Below are 18,010 nucleotides of genomic sequence, written 5' to 3'. Positions count from 1 at the left end.
AATATTTACAAAAATTGTTGATAGCTTAGCGTTAACGTTGGCGGCGGGCGATGAATAAATAGGAAAAACATGCACGAATTGTTGCCTGTGTTTCGGATGTTTTATTTTTCTTGTGAATTTGTTGTTTTTATTATACTTTTTGAGACAGTTTTACTTCTTTGTGTCGACATTGATTATTAAAAATAAATTACAATTAATAACAAGTTAGTAATCTATTCCAATAATAATAATATTCTATTGCTAGGGCTAGCCTGGCCTGGTTGGTGGGGAGCGAGTAAAACACGCACGGTCGCGGCGGGAACGATGAGAGCAACACGGCCGAGTGAGACAACCGGCTGTATGTATTGTAGGCCTAGCCTAGAAGGTCATGTTGAGTGTCTCACTGTCTTTAGTGCAGGCCGATCTAGCCTTGGCTAGTAATAAGTAGGCTAGGTAGATAGGCCTAGACTATATTTTATAGCTGGCTCAGTCTCAGACTCTGCTGGAGCCTGGATGGATGGCTGCTAGCATTGATTAATGATTGGCTCTAACTAAACATGATCTGACTACGTACTAGGCCTAGCCTAGACCATGGAGTACCTACATATATAGCCTACAGTACTTCTTCTATATAACTACTACTAGGCCTAGAGCATAAACAACAAGATTCTGCTAACTGTAGAGTAGAGCTAATTACTTTAATTAATTTTTTTCAGAATGGGAGAAACTAAATTTGTTAACTGTAATGAATCATCAAAGTTGAATTTATCAATCAGCCAACAGCGTAATTATCAACTATCACAACGAGCGCTCATCTATGGATTCTTCAATCTGCTGGCTGCCACTTTTTTCTACTTTGAAATGTAAGTGGAAAATGAATTTCGCTCCAAATGCAGTCGAGCACTAACAAACATTAATTTAGTCAGTCAGTCAAAAATAGATATAAAAAAGTAGTTCACATTTTTGTAGCTGTCAAAACGGTGGATTGAACTTCTGAAATTAATGTGAAAAAATCTATATTCAAACATTCCAATAATTTTTGTTAATAAATATAAAAGAAAAAAGAGTAAATTGAGAAAATATTAATTTTATGAGGAGTAAATGATATGTTTTTATTAAATATATATTTATCGAAATAAATTAATTGAAACTCAATACTACCTCCCTTATTTAAGTACCTTATTAATTTATATTGTAATAGTTTATGAAAGAAAGAAAATAAATGCTTACTGTATGTTGAACTTAAATAATTATAAAAAAAAAAAAAATTATTATTGATTAGTTTCATCTATGTATTATGATTTTTATTTAAATTAGCAAATTTTCTTCTCAAATTATAACAATTTTTTTTTATTTCACAGAAAGCTACAATACATATCTCAACTTCTGAGTTGTGAGCATCCAGTAGTATGGTATGGAGAGTGCGCCCTCGCCACAGTATTCACGATCAACATGGCAGTAGACTTCAGTCGCTACTTTTTTTTCACAGTGAACGCCAGCCGTAACCCTGTTGAACTGACCAATGAGGAACGAGTAATATTTGGAGTAAAAGAGAAGGGTAAGAATTGCTAAAATTATATTTAAAAGATGGTATTGTACGGAAATATATTTAATATTAATATTTGATATAGATATCACAAAGTAGTAATTTCATTTTAACTGTTATAAGGGTAAATTTTTTTTTGCTACAAATTGTTCTCAAAATTGTACTTTAGAACATCTTGACTTAAATATATATTCAGTTTTTCATAATTTATATTTATTATGATAGTAAATTATAACACATTTTTATTTATATTTTATATTATTTTGTAGCATATGGATTTAAAACAACACCGACTCGTTCACGTGTTCATTCAGACCCTACAAATACGTCATCATCATTGCGACATCGTGCGAGTCCAAGTATGTCGTACATGAACGCTTCGAACAACGAGGGAGCAAGTTTTCACTCGGCTCTTGATGGAAACAACTCGTTCATATCACAAAATGTTTTTTCTAGTTCTCCGAACTTTGCATCAGGATATTCACCGACCGTACCCACGTCATATTCTACCTTTCCTAGGGTATGTATACAAAATACAGTAGAACCTCTAATAAAGAGACACCTTCGAGACTAAAAAAATATCCAATTAATAAGGTCATTCTCTGAATAGGGGTAGACCATAGTGTTAGCATAACCCCCCACCTTTTTAACATGGGATAATGTCCTCTTAATAGTTGTCTCCCTTAAAAAGGAGTGTCCACAGGAGGGCTTCTACTGTATCAAAAGTTCATAGCATTTAAACAAAAGTACTAAGCAACATTTATTGTCTAGATATACAGTGATCTCATTATGTTCTCTACAGATCTAGTATGTAACATGTGTCATCTAAATCAAGGAATTACTTCTGTATGATATTCAGCAGACTAGATACAGTAGTGCTAAAAATCAGCTAATTTGAATGTACCAGTGATATTACAATAGATCTATAGATCATGCATTTTTGTTTGCAATTTTGGAAATTCTTATCAATAGCAAACAAAAAAATCCCATCTTGTAAAGCTAGTTTTATTCTATTGTAACGAGCTTACAAATTAAATAGCCAAGATATTGCTTGTGTTCAAGCAATATATAACATGTAGTGCTGTTAATAGATATCTTGGAATTTTATATTGAACATGTACAAGTTTTTTGAGTTATACAATTTCTCTAAAGTTCAGCTTACATTATTTCAGTTCTAGGCCCTTGTAACATTCTAGTTTTGTTATTTTCAGCCTCCATCAGGCAGTCCTCACACCCCTGTGTCAGGTTACTCTCCCATCCACCGTGATGCCAGCTCTACTTACTTTAGGTCAAGGACCCATTCAACACCTGTTAATGGTTCACCAGGTAAGCCAGTATTGCTGTCTGCATTCCATCCAATGCCTTTTGATCCTTCCTGCATTCACTCTTTCTTTCTCTGAAGCCCCTTCCTTCTCAGGAAACAGTCCCAATAATTATTCTCATGTTTCTTTCTATATATTCCTAATAGTAATTCATTATTAATATTAGCCATAAAATGTTATGTTAGCATCCATTAAAAAAGCGTCTGTCGGATATTTACTTTAAATAAAAATATTATTTCATATGCATCCAACAGCGAGTAACTAATCAATTACAGGATGGATAAACTATTTTTATAATTTATCGTACTTATAAAGAGTCGTGAGTTACAACCCTGGCACTAGGTCAGCATTGAACCCTGGACCTTGGGATTAGAAGGCAAGCTCCACTACTGTTACTGTTCTTGTAGCGGTCTTCTTCTGAAGACAAGTATTATTTATCCTCGATTGGGCTAACAATTAAGGCTTTATTCAAATAAAATTTGAAGTTAAATATTTTGATTAATGTACAGCGCTTTGGTCTTTTTGGAAAAGCGCTTTATAAATCTATATAGTGTGTATGTATGTACTACTTCAATAAACGTGTGTTGTTTCATTTCAGTTACAATGGGTGGGGATGATGTCATAACAGACACAGCATCTTTGCAGTCTTACCTCAAGGCTTTTGAAGAGAAGGAGAAGAGAAATCAATTAAGTAATAATCTAGTTTAAATGTTTCCTTACATCGATATTTTTAGTTGTAATACTTCTGTCTTTAATGTCATTTTTAATAATGTATAAATCTGTTTATTTTCCTTGTTCTTTTTTATCTAAATCAAATGTATATTTTATGGCGATCCTGTATTGGTGTTTTTCTTGATACACTGTTGGATCTTGAATAAATAAATAAAGTATGTTGGTCATGCTTGAATGGGATTATATAACCTTTGACATTATTGTCAATTAAAAATAAATGTTTTTATTTCAATTTTACAACAGATGGTGCTGATCTGTCCCCAAGCGGAAGCCCATCGTTCTGGACTTATAATCGCACAGCGGCAGAATTCACTCCAGTGCTGCGTAAATATCAGTACCAATTAGCTAGTCGATCACCGCAGTCTTCATCTTCTCGTAACGACGACGATGACCCAGATTTTCCTGCAACTTTGACCGCAGCCGAAGTGTGGTCGAAGTTCCATATTTCTAAGGATACCGTTGAAGAATGGACAGCCAATCTAAGAAAGGTTTTAACTTTGACCTTTTTTTCTTTTGAAATAACACTATTATTATAATATAGTAACTAAAATATTTTCGTTCTTCTCATTTATAAAAGTGGCACACCAAGTTTGCCAGTGTGGATGAGGCTTTAGAGAGTACAAATCAATTTTTCTGTTCATCTGGAAAATAAGGAACATACTTTAGGCCTAAATGTATTAATCTGTAATTCTTTTTCAGTGGATATACCAGTCAGTATTGAAGCCACTTACCGTAGAAATTGATAGTATTAATAGGAGGCTGACTCAACTTGGCACCCCAGAGCTGAAAATTGGAGGTAAGTATGTACTGTATTTTACAAATTCCAGGTCAGGTCTGCTTATAGAGGGCACTGCTCAACATCTAGCAACGCTACTTCTAGCAACCACTAACAACCAGTCATTGCCAGATGAATATTTGTTGTTAGCAAATCGCAACGTCAAAAACGTATGTATCTATTGGTTTATCATAAAGAATTTATATATAATCAAAATGTTTTTTTTTATTAACAGATGTGAGCCTTACATCTTTAAAGCAAGTAGCCCACACCAAAGCTCAACACTTGCCCACACTGAATGCAGTTCTGCCCTACCTAGATATCTCAACGAACCAAGAATACTTAGTTACTAGGCTTAAAGGTAAGATTATTTTCACTATCTTATATTTGTTAATTAATTTTTTCTTTAGAGTGAGCTGATTTTAAGAATTACAACGAATAAAGACGAATAATAATTTGTTGTGTATTAAATTTAACTAACAGTGTTATTTTATTTGTGTCACAGAATTAGGCAGTGGCGGTAGTATAAGTGAATTCAGGTGGAATGGTGGAGGAACACATAAGGGAAGGAAATGGCATCAAGATTTACCCACAGATTCAGTTGTAAGAATATTATTACTTCTCATGAAGTTAATATTACAAATAATATATTATAATAGAAATTAAAATAAGCAATAAAGCAAATTGAAACTCATCATATAAAAGCAATTTTAATCATTGTCACCACCAAAAGTGTTGTCATCGTCATTGTCACCACCAAAAGTGTTGTCATCGTCATTGTCACCACCAAAATTGTTGTCATTGTCACCACCAAAATTGTTGTCATTGTCACCACCAACATTGTTGTCATTGTCACCACCAACATTGTTGTCATTGTCACCACCAACATTGTTTTCATTGTCACCACCAACATTGTTGTCATTGTTACCACCAACATTGTTGTCATTGTCACCACCAACATTGTCACCATCAACATTGTTGTCATTGTCACCACCAAAATTGTATTTATTATCATTACTGTCATGTGTCACCACATGTGATGAAATGAAAACATATGATTTTAAAACAAAAAACAAATTTGATTTCAATTTATTGACAAATTCACAATTTAAAATAACAGAAATGTTTTTTTTTCGTTCATTTTAGATCATAATGCACCTTCTGTGTAGCTATTTTAATTTCCGTCTACCACCACACCCGAAATATCCTGATGGTACAATCTTTACGAATGAACACTTTCTAAAGACACCAGATAAACCTGGTAAGTTATTATTAACCTTTATTAGACACCAGATAAACCTGGTAAGTTGTTAGTTAGGCATTTCTAGACACAAGATTAACCTGGTAAGTTGTTAGTTTGCCTTTATTAGACACAAGATTAACCTGGTAAGTTGTTAGTTTGCCTTTATTAGACACAAGATTAACCTGGTAAGTTGTTAGTTAGGCATTTCTAGACACAAGATTAACCTGGTAAGTTGTTAGCCATTTCTACACATCAGATAAACCTGGTAAGTTGTTAGATAACCATTATTAGACATCAGATAAACCTGGTAAGTTGTTAGTTAAGCAATTTTAGACATCAGATAAACCTGGTAAGCTGAACCTAGATAGTTAACCACTACTAGAAATCATGTTGTTATTCAGTCTATACTTATTATATAAAGGATAAATATGTTACTAGATACTGTTAATATATTACTAGATACTGTTAATATATTACTAGATATATATGATATATAAATCCAAAGGCAAATTACTGAAAAAATGACAATGCTGTGGGTATCAGTGGCTGGATCTCAATGGAGATACAAAAAAAAAGTGAAAAGCTAAATCAAAACAATAAAGTTAAAAAGCCAGTATATTATTTTTTGTTTCAGATTTAAAGAAAAAAGATAACTTAATATTATACCAGTCAACTATTAATCCGCCACACTATAAGTTGATTGTTGGTGACGATACCTGGGATCTTCCAAAGGTAAGTCCTGTCTTAATACACTGATTGAACAGCTAGGTAAGAATACAACTCAGGGTAGGCTTTTGCCCAAATATGGGCTTATTCTAGAGTACTTACAGGTTAGTGAAATGGAAAGTCATCAAAACACATAAAACCAGTATAATGTATAATTTGTAATGTAATATATATGATATAATATATGAATTAGTTCTTTTTAACTTCCAAAATAGTATTGAGGAGTATATCCAATTATATATGAATAATGGATTATTATTATTATTATTACTTATTATTTTATATTTTATAAAATTATATCAAAATAATTCTAAAGAATAGTCAATTACATTTCAATAAACACATTTCTGAGTACTGATAATTTGTTACACAACAATAAGTTTACAGTAGCAATTCTGATTATTTGTTACAGAACAGTAAGTTTACAGTAGCAATTCTGATTATTTATTACAGAAAAATATGATTATATTACATGTTACAGAACAAAAAGTTGAACAGTAGCAGTTCTGTATTGTTACACTATTACAAGTTTAACAGTAGCAGTTCTCATTATATTATGTTACCGAAAAATAATTTTATCAGTAGTATTTCTAATTATATTATGTCAAAGAAGAAGTACAGTTCTGATTATTTGTTACAGAAAAATAAAATTTACAGTAGCAGTTCTGATTATTTGTTACAGAACAAGAAGTTTACAGTAGCAGTTCTGATTATTTGTTATAGAACAATATGTTTACAGTAGCAGTTCTGATTATTTTTTACAGAACAATAAGTTTACAGTAGCAGTTCTGATTATTTTTGACAGAACTATTAATATTGGAATAGTTTTACTGTTTTGTTACCACGATTGGCTACAGAAACTGTTCTCGGATCATTGGAAATGATGGATATTCCACACGGATCAAATATTCCATCTTTTGGAGTATCGATTCGTTTAATGAAATCTCCGGTATTACTTAGAAGCTGGATTTTCTGTTTACTGGCAATAATGATGTTGTTATCATCATCGACTACTGACCCACTGGGATAAAGCACAAATCCATTCCCACTCCCACCGATTGTGACAAGGTTTTTAATGAACCTTCCCTTATTACCAAATAATTCTAGTTTCCTACTGGTATGTCGCAATATAAGGACATCCCCTTGAATTAAAGCAACGTCAATGGTTCCTCTAAGTACCTCTCCATCTTGTGCACCAATAGTTCTGATCATCTCACCGCTTTTGCTGTTAAACACAAACACGCAATCATCCTCATAATCGGCGACATAAAGTGTTTGACACCTCATCTACACACATACCATAAGGGTCTTTCAACACGCCCTCACCGATTGATTTAACAATCTCGCCATTTATGTTGCATATTGTTACGCACTTACGGCCACTGTCACTGAAAGCTGTGCAATCATCATTTATTTTCAGCATTCGGTTGACCTTTGCACCCTCTGGTAGCGCAATCGCACCCAAACATTCTCCCGAATAATTATACTTACTAATTCCACCATTACACGAAACAAGTAAGCTGTCGTCATCAAATTTCACGGCATCTTGTACGTCGCCATCTTTTGCAGGAATCGTGTTTAAAAGTTTTGACTTCTCAACTGTGATTATTATTGGCGATTGCTCGATTAGACTGCCATCAGCACTAACCTCTATTTTGCAAACACCTGGAAACGTGTATTTCTCTGCGACAATGTAATCACCCTTTTCATCTTGCTCGACTTTATTGATGCTCGTTTCTCCCGTTGGGTGTGTCCAAGTAGCGCTCAGTTTACTTTCGTCGATGTCTCCAATTTGGTGCAATTTTACAACAATAATATTCTCCCCTTTGGAGGAAGAATCGTGTTCCACAATGTGATAGCTTGCCGTTGTTTGTGTAACATTTCCGATGTTAAAAGTCAACAAACTTTGATGCTTGTTTTTCACAAAGTAAATCTCTCCGTTATCGTTTGGTTTTGTGTCCGGTGACTCCTTGATAAATTCTTGCAGCTCTTTTATTCCGTCTTTAACTGATGCCATCTCTACTTCTCCTTTCTCCAGCACTTGAGTTAGAGATTCCATTTTGGCATCGACTGCAGCTTTTTTCTTATTGAGGTGAGCAGCCTGTGTTTCGATTGCCTTTTTCTTCTTCTCAAACATTCTCTCCACTTGGTTCTTCATTCTCTTACCACTTTCTTGAATATTTTTAACCATTTCATCTACATGGAGATCAATATCTATGTAACTATATTCTTTGCTTTTTTCTAATTTTCTTGCAGTACTATCAACAGCTTTCAGGCCATCTTCCAGTTGTTGCTTGTAAAGTTGTACGTCTTCTTCGAGGGTTTGGAACTCTTTAGATACTTCCTTAGTTGCCATCTCAAAGTTCTTTACAAAAAATTGAGTAATATATTTAGCTGATGATCCTAACTTTTAAAGTTAATTTGAAAATTCCAATTGTTGTGTAAAGGACCATATAAACATTCTACTGCAATTACTGCAGTAATCAAATTTTGTTTATTCTTTAACTTTTTTAAATGCAATTCTTCAGCAAGCCTTTTAATAAATGGTTTATTCTGCGCTATATGCAGCAGAAACAGGCCCTTAAGCTCTGTCTACACTATCAAATTTGATGTGACAAAAACAAATGTAATGTGCCCATATATGGACATGATGATGTTATATCACTATGATATTTAGGCATAATTACTACCATATTTGGACATATCACACTTTTTTTGTCAAAATAGTTTGATAATATATATATGTACATTACCTGATGAGTGTGGCCAGCTTTGCTGGTCATATGAAACAAATTTGTAGTAATAAAGCACCATGAAGTAACCAAGTTCATAGTTTTTATTTGTTTATTGTATTAAGCTCTACCCATGGTATTGAGCACTTTCTCCAGTTGTTCTGGCTTTCTACTTAGTTATATATATATATATTGCACTGATGAAGGGCTAGTGTTGCCCGAAAGCTCTGCTAACTTTTCTGGCTGTTTACTTTATCGTTTTGATTTAGCTTTTCGCTTTTTTTTTTTGTATCTCCATTGAGATCCAGCCACTGATACCCACAGCATTGTCATTTTTTTCAGTAATTTGCCTTTGGATTTATATATATATATATATATACAGAGCTTAATTTTCATAAAGTGGTAGGTTAAATGTTCAACCTTGTGACCTTAATAAACTTTCATTCTTTCCGACCATCTACAGTAGATTCTTTAGTACTCTGCCTAATCATGAAATCATAACTGTATGTATGGCAGCCGCAATAATTATAATAATTTATTTGGAGTTTACAATTTTACAGTAGCATGTGACAAAGAGGTGCATCCAAAAGAAAGAACAACAAGATACAAAAAAAAAGTAAACAGCAGTTAAAAAGTCGACGTACATCAACACATAATTGCTATTGATCATGTTAAAATATTTTGACTATAGTAACTGCAATACCATTGATTAATGACAGCAGCAACATTACTTCGACACGATCCCTTATGAATTGTTAGAAAAATAAAACAATATAAAATGAATTGGGCCAATAGAATAATTGTGATTTTCTGTACTTTAAACTGTTTTCTTTGATTTTGAAATATGTTGATGGTTTCAGTACTAACTGCTTTGGTCACTTCTATATGTCTCCTCTCACACTGTTTAAAATGGTTGTTGTATGTTCTTCCTGTTTGTTTTATATCATTACTCTCATCACAAAGGTCAACATTTTATAGTCAGGTATTGTTGTATTACTCAATGCAAATAAGAGTTAGTCTATCATAATTTATCAACCAACATTTTATATGAGGCAGTCGAAATATTCCCATCCACATTTTCAGCTTATTATATTTACAGTAGGCCTAAATAGGATTTTGTTTATATTATTGTGACACTCTGACCAAGGCAATCTAACAAAAGGATGCTGAGCTCCGGATATCAAAGGGTTTATCTGTGGCTGTGACACGATCAGTTCCACGCCACTTAACAGATACTTTGCGCCTCAAAGAATATGTACACAGTATACAGCAATGTTGGTATTTGTCGCAGCCAGACATAAGATCAAAGGACTGTTACGAGTTTCTATCTTGGCAAGGCGAGCTCAGTGTCCTGTTGTTAGATTGCTCTGACTAACTGTTTTTGCAGTTACATTTATTGCAATAAATGCAGAAGAATGATTTTGATACCTAACATTATGAAAAATAAGAAAAAGTCTACAATTGATGGATTTAGTTTATTTAATCGCTCTGCTTGTGACTTGTGTAGGAAAACTGTGTTTGTTGTATACTGTACATGAATTCACATGTTTACTTTCTTGATGACATTTTAAGCTTTTTGTATGACTTTGATTGGTTCTTTTTGTTTGGATATTGTATACAAGGTTTATAGATATATACTGCATTACCTAAATATTTACTTACACTGCTTGAGGAGTGTATGATGACTCATCTTAGAGATAAAATGAAAGTGAATAGTGCTGTTAAAATTGCTGATAAAAATACAATAATAAAAATAACTTTTTTTAATAGTTTTGACATGATCCCAAACAATGAAATGGGTAATTTAACTCTTTTTTTGTACAAAATTAAGTAATTTAAGCGTTAAGAATCTTGGATATGCTATAATATTCTGGTGAGATTCAGGACCTTACTTGCCCGGTAGCAGAACACCTGTTAAGAGAGAGTCCCATCTTGAGCTTAGGCTAATGCATGGATCTGTTTAGCGATAATTTTGGTGGAACACGGGAGGGAAAGGCCCTGGTTTAGTACTCCTAATGCTGAGTAATTGTATTGGGGCAGCTTAAGCTCTGGGACCCCTGGGTTTAGCCGGTAAGCGCTCACTCTCTGACACAAAAGCGATTTCGATTGAAGTAAGTCAATGGTGTTGAAGCACTTAATAACAAAGCCTGCTTTCCAGTCAACGTTAAGTTGCGCCGAGTTGAAGATAAACCTAGTTCAACGATTGCAATCATTGTTTTAACTACTTTTAGCATTTATTTTTACCCACTTTTTCTGTAAAATCGTTGAATCTGCTATCCAACGCATTTTGCTGCCAGTCAACGTCGACTGACAATCAGAGTTAAAGTAATGTTCATATATATTTCTGTATTGAATACCCATATTATTTGACGATATGTTTCTATTGTTTTTTCAGGGTAGAAGCAATATGTTCCAGTGTATTCTATTGTTCCTTCACCGCATTAAAACAAAGGAACATGGTATGCTAGGGTAAGTTTGTTCAATCATCCTCATCCTCCATGGTTCTTGATTCACATCCTCTATCAACGTTTTTCAAACACAAAAATCTACCCTTAAAAAATAAATTGTGTGACCAACTGTGTGGTTTACAATATATACTGTAATATGTGAACCTTTCTTTTATTATTTGTTTATTTAAAACCATTTGTTATGAGGGTGGCCTATCCAGTCGGAACTTATCATTAAGGGCCCTCAATAAAACAAATAAATACAATATTCAGAACAAAGTTAAAATCATTAAAATTGTTGATTGATAAAAAATAAACTTAAATAAACTTTTCATTAATAATTTTGATATTTATAAAATGTAGCATCAATATTTAACATATAATACAATGAGAAATAGTATCAATTTTGTTTAAACAACATAAAGACTAATTACGATAGCCCACCACTATGTTCGAGATATGAGATGTATTGGACAGGGAATCGTGGATTTAGACAGATTCTATACAAAACTGTAGGCCTTTGCTTTTTTAATTTCTTTTGCGATTTTAACATTCAAATTCTTTCTTTTTAGGCGTGTAAATCTAGGTGCTTCCGGAGTGAACATTCTATGGGTTGTTGGCGAATAATGTTGCAGCAACGAAACGAAAGTAATAACATTATGTAAACTTGAGTCATGCCCTGCATTATAAATCGCAGATATAGAAAGATGATGGTTGAGACGTACAAGATTACAAAGAGCCCTACATTCAGTGGATGATAAAGCATTAGTCTGCAGGTACCGATGATTCATAGACGACTGGGCTTTTATCAATGAAAGAAAACCCCTGTGAGGCTAAAGGTTTTAGCCCAGGGCAGCCAGAAATATAATGCAATATGCACTGAATTACAGTATTACCTTTTAGGAAATGTTTCTTATAATAAAACATCCTTTGTTTTCATCCACGGTTGGATAACTTGTAAAAAAGCGTTGAGTGAAATTGTTTTGTTAAACAGTTATTGGCGTTGTACATTAATTTTATGAATATTTTTTGTTGTATTTAAACGAAACCTAATAAATTTTACAAATTTTGTGTTAAGGTATGATTTATTTTTGAACATTTATTAGAAATAACAGTTTTGAAAAAAACATACATTGGTTTATATGCAGCTTATTCGATGCTAAATACTGTAGGTTACATGCTACATATTGTGGGTTACATGGTAAATACTGTATCTTACATGCTACATACTGCATGTTACATGCTACATACTGTAGGTAAAATGGTAAATAGTGTGTGTTACATGCTACATACTGTATATTACATGCTACATACTGCATGTTACATGCTACATACTACAGTACATGTTACATGCTACATATTGTAGGTAAAATGCGAAAAATACTGTACTGTAGATTATATGCTACATACTGTATGTTACCTACTAAATACTATACTGTATGTAATATGCTACATATAAAGTTAGGAAAAGAAGGAAAGTATGTAAAAATAATGGGATTTAAACCTGCAAAGAGCTTGAGAACTGGAGAAAAACATACATGTATTTACACAGCACTAGGTACATGATTTGGGGATACGTGCCATTAATGAATCATCGCTATGGCTCTATCAGCATCGGATGTTTGGTTAGTATTCATACTATCACTGGCCGTCCTAGTACCGATAGTTGCAAAGGTCTACTGAAGATGTAAACATGCATTCAGATCTTCCGGGTGCCTTTTATACAAACAGTTGTTTTATCATTCTGCAAACAAATTAGGTAATACTACTTCTATATTTGGTAATACCGTTCTAGAAGGCCCAATGCTTCCATCCATATTTGGTAATACTGTTTCTATATTTGATAAAGGTATACTGTACAGTCGGTAGTGCTTCCTTATTTGGTAATTCGGCTAAGGCTTCTCTATTCTCGTATTATCTTTTTAAAAAATTAGTAAAATTCTCCAGTAGAATAGATTTCTTAGGGCAGATGGTCTGTCTTAGCCAGTATGGCATACCTATGGTCGCGGGACGCTTTCTGTGGCAGTTATAGCATTGTTGAATCCTTCATATAAATGTCATTGGCTGTGTGAAGTGACTCAGCTGAAGACTTTCTTTTTCCAACAAGCTTTTTTATTTATCTAAAAAAATGCCAGATTTCCTATTTTACCTCACCACGCATTCAGATTGCTTATATTTATATGCGCCATAAAATAAAACATGATCATGTCTAATTTTGTTTTGATACCTAATATATTGTATTATTATTAATCATTGTTAATCATTCATTATAATTATTATTGTTAATCTCATTAATATTTATTTTTTCGAACATCAAATTATGAATCTATAAAATCTAGTTGAAAATAATTTGCCATGGGGCGCCGAAAGCAGCAAAGGTGTATGTGCGTTAAATGTGGAAATGGGTATTATGCCTATTCGTAAAAATGTTATGTTGAATGCGATTGTGTTTTGTAACTACATACGTAAATTTAAATATGAATATTTTATTTAGGTATGTTTGGTGTTTTCGTTTTGGTAGTTCACCAACATCTCCATTGCGTCAATTGATCAAGTTAGGCCTACATAATATAGAGTAGAACCACTATTAAAGGGAAACCTTCGACACAAGTGTCCTTTATTATGAGTGTCCCCTGAATGGGTGTTCCAATCTACCGATGCACTCATCAAATATTTAGTTGTCACTTTTAGTTATAATTCAAAGATGTCTACTACGATATAACATTAAATAATTAGTTTATAGGCTCTTCTGGCAATCAAATGAACGCAAATGAATATTAAATTTGTACTATGCCAAACAATATCTTTCATCATCATTTTGCAATATGTATTTGTGTTTTACTGGAAGAAAGTGTACAATATAAAAAAGAGCTAACATTCGATTTTATCAAAGGAAAGCTTACTGCAGAGAAAATAAAAGCAATGAGAGGTGCGGTAAAGTTCAACATTGACACTGATGACACATCATAGAGATTAGGATTTATACTTTGTTTGAATGTCAAAATGTTTATTCATATTGAAACACCGAAACATTTAGTGGTTTTATCTATTCTATACTGTAGGTCACAATTTGCGCTGATTACTAGCTGTATTGGAGTGTGTTTCCATACGCGTTCGATTACGTAACTGAGCAAAAGCTTGTTTTTCTGAGTATTCGGTATAGGCCTACAAGAAGGCAAAAAATGAATAAAAGATGCGTAGATCTACATCAACCAACAATTAACAGTAACATAGAACAGATAACCACCCAGATTAGTTTTTAAGACCAACAAAAGACTAAAAACACAATTAATTTTAATAACAATTTTACATTTTTGTTTTCTTTAATACCGGCGAATCGGTTGTGTCGTCTAGCTTACCGTTGATAAATCAACATGAACATTAAATATGTTATAGGTTGTAGGTACATATTAGGCCTAGCCTATTCTGGAAGGTTGATGTTGTTTTTGTCGTTTTTGTTTTGTTTTTGCCAATATACCGTACGGCATACTAGCTGTGATTCGATTTTCAGAAATTACTGGAACGCAGGTTTACCGCCGTAAATTCGAATAAAAAAAAGTGTCTGTGAGTAGGAAAAGGTCCCCAAAAAGAAGTAACAATTATAGCAAAGTATGCTTTCAGAAAACACCTTTTCTATTGTTTTATTCAAATTGACACTGAATACCAGGTTCTGCATCATTGATTTGAAATAGCCGCGTAAACCGCTAATTGAGTTAACGTCGGAAATCCATTCGGAAATCTTTACATACTTTTTGAGTTAAATATATGATTTGTTGGTATTTCCTTGTTTTTGATTTGCTGTAGAATGAGATAATATGAATGTCGGTGTATTGTGGAATAACTTATAACATAATAAACTGAAGAATATATAAAATAAACAGTAGGCAGAAGGACAGTGTGTACCGTAGGCCTAACTGTCGGCCATCCATCGGAATTTCTAAACGTAATATTACGTCTTGTGGTAACTCGGAATACCTCATGTTATTGTGGAATTTCTGAACGTCTTGTGGAATTAATGCCTACTCTAAAGTGAAAATGGAAAAGAGTTAGTAGATCAACTATTATTGGATACAGTCTCGAAAACCTCCGGTGCAAGGTAGGATTGTTTGTTTGTTTATGCTGCCTCTGTAACGGACGCTAATATAAACGGTAAAAACAACATGGATGCTCGTCATTTGAAATCATGTGTTCAATCAGAAAAGAGTTAAATTACTAATTTAACTCTTCCTTGGTTCAATGTGTTAGGCCTAGATGATTCAACTAGTCCATAGTTCACACTACCGCCCATACCGCTATCTATGATTGATAGTATTATTAATGTCAGTATTGTTTTCCGTATAAATACAGAAATCTGTTCAAAATGATGGTCATTATCTTATATTTACGTACGTTTTCCCGCTTACTCCGTATACTAGTCTGATAGTATTATTAATTTCGGAATTGTTTTCCGTTTCAATCTTTTATTTCGGAATCTCTGGTCCATAGAAAAGTTCGTTTTATATAATAACAATATACAAGTGACTATACAGTTGTTTTGCTCTCATCTCAGAATACTATATTCTACCTGGAGAGATTTACATTGTCTACAAAACATACTTTTTAAATATTTTTTATAATGCACTAAATGTCAATACATCTGGGTGTGTCATTTATACGTCGAAAAAAAATCAACTTAATTTCACCTTTCACTTTGATCTATATTTATGGAATTATTTCTGAAATAATAATGACATTGATCCATGCTTAAAGTTCTGTCTACACTATCAAACTAGTTTGACAAAAAAAGTGTGATGTGCCCAAATATGGTAGTGATATGACATCATCATGATGTGCATATAGGCACATAACATTTTTTGTCACATAAAGTTCAAAATCTCGGTACTGTACTATCCTATTTCCTAATTTTTATAGGAATATTTGGTATACAGTATCCCATTTGTTTCACGTGTATTTAGTTCTAACCTAACCATAAACCTTACATACTACAGGCACCACATGTGATATAAATGAGATGTTGTGTTACAAAATATTCCTATGATACTTTGGAAATAGATAGTATGTGGAGATACAGCACTGGGAATCGTATGCAAAGTTGACAATGTAGACAGAGCCTTAGAAAGTACACGACACGTTTATTTAATGCTATCTGAACTGATTCTAAACAAGTATTGCGCATTAATTAAATGAAGCTTTGAACTCAGAGTCCCAATTGCCGAAAAGATTAATAATCATAAGGCGTTATTAATACTTTCCATAAGTTTTTGAGGAATTTATGAATTAAAACACATCATGATTTTACTTTTGTACGCGTCCGATTTGTCAGTTGGGTCTAGATTGCCTCCCATGTGGTTAGGATATAACATTCATCATCTCCTAGTACGTGTTCATCCAACTTTCATGTTTAGGCCTCAGTAGCATTTAGGATTAGTTCAATTCCCTTGCGGATAGGGGCTCAAATGGTTGATATTGTACTAGATAGTGACTCATGACAAGGCACTAGGCTACTAAGTAATATCAATTATTACTTAGAATAGTGGTCTGCACCTGGGTATTTTTCTTGAGTCATCACGATAAAAAAAATAACTTTGACCACAACAGTATCCGTCGAAATATTTAACTTATAAACATCAAATGTTACAATTATTTCTAGTAATTCTAATATGAAGAAAATTATTTAAAAAACGCTTCACCAAAAAAAAACAGTCATTCTAACTGTTACGTAACCGTAATTACTTTCTTTTGGAGGTGGGGAGGGGGAAGGGTGTGGGTCGTGAGGGAAGGGGGATTAGTCCTAAATATGTAAGAATTTCAAGAACTTCAAACCGTATAGGCCTAGACCTACTTTTAAGATATTAAGGGTTTAGTGGGCCTACTACAACAAGGATATTATGAATTTGATTGAATTTATTTTACAAAGAGAGGTCATAATTGTCTAATACATTATGTTGAGGTGACGCTATGAGTGTTACATTCACATAATGCCATAACAAGGGCACCTACATTACATTGAACGTGCAAATAGTGCATATTTGAGCCAAAACTAAATTAGTTTCAATAAAGAAATTGCCATTGAAAAAGTTCAAGAACAAGTCGTTCGTTTGAAAGCTGCTTAAAAAAAGTTTATTGAGTATAATTATTATGCAAATTATACTCGGTAGCATATTATGTAAAATCCAGGGTAGCATTATGTAAAATCCAGGGTAAGCATTATGTAAAATCAAGGGTAGAATTAAATAAGTAAAATAAATGGTACCTAGATTGAAATATATTATCACGTATGCCTACATAAAAAATAAAGCAAAAGCCTTATAAAAACAAGGCCAACAGCCATAAGTCGCGTGCTCTCAGAAAAAAATGAACTTTCAAAAAGTAATGTACTTTAAAACTTTTCTGTACATCATCAAAACAGTTCAAAAAGTACAGAAAAGCGAAAAAACGCATAGTGATACCGGACCGACAGACAGACCGACAGGCCAACATAGTGAACTATAGAGTCGCGTCCACGCGA

The 18,010-nt window shown here is 33.3% G+C and overlaps 1 protein-coding gene across 2 annotated transcripts; it reads left to right on the top strand.

The window, feature by feature from the left end:
- Nucleotides 1-51: 51 nt before the first annotated feature.
- LOC144855311 (transmembrane protein 209-like) lies at nt 52-12,583 on the top strand. Of its 2 annotated transcripts, XM_078713128.1 has the most exons (14): nt 52-203; nt 696-842; nt 1,341-1,537; nt 1,795-2,045; nt 2,737-2,851; nt 3,446-3,538; nt 3,823-4,067; nt 4,279-4,375; nt 4,590-4,715; nt 4,860-4,957; nt 5,501-5,615; nt 6,232-6,329; nt 11,451-11,524; nt 12,075-12,583. In XM_078713128.1, exons 2-14 carry the CDS (start codon nt 697-699, stop codon nt 12,127-12,129), a joined length of 1,710 nt encoding a protein of 569 aa, XP_078569254.1. In that variant the 5' UTR covers nt 52-203; nt 696; the 3' UTR covers nt 12,130-12,583. The 2 variants fall into 2 exon arrangements, with proteins under 2 accessions (XP_078569254.1, XP_078569255.1); XM_078713129.1 differs by lacking the exon at nt 52-203 and having other exon boundaries at nt 707-823; nt 1,321-1,537.
- The last annotated feature ends 5,427 nt before the right edge of the window (nt 12,584-18,010 follow it).

The sequence above is a fragment of the Antedon bifida genome, chromosome 11 (genome assembly GCF_963402885.1).
Source record: "Antedon bifida chromosome 11, ecAntBifi1.1, whole genome shotgun sequence".
NCBI lineage: Eukaryota > Metazoa > Echinodermata > Crinoidea > Comatulida > Antedonidae > Antedon > Antedon bifida.
The sequence above is the reverse complement of the archived record's forward strand: the minus strand, read 5'-3'. Positions and strand labels throughout refer to the sequence as shown.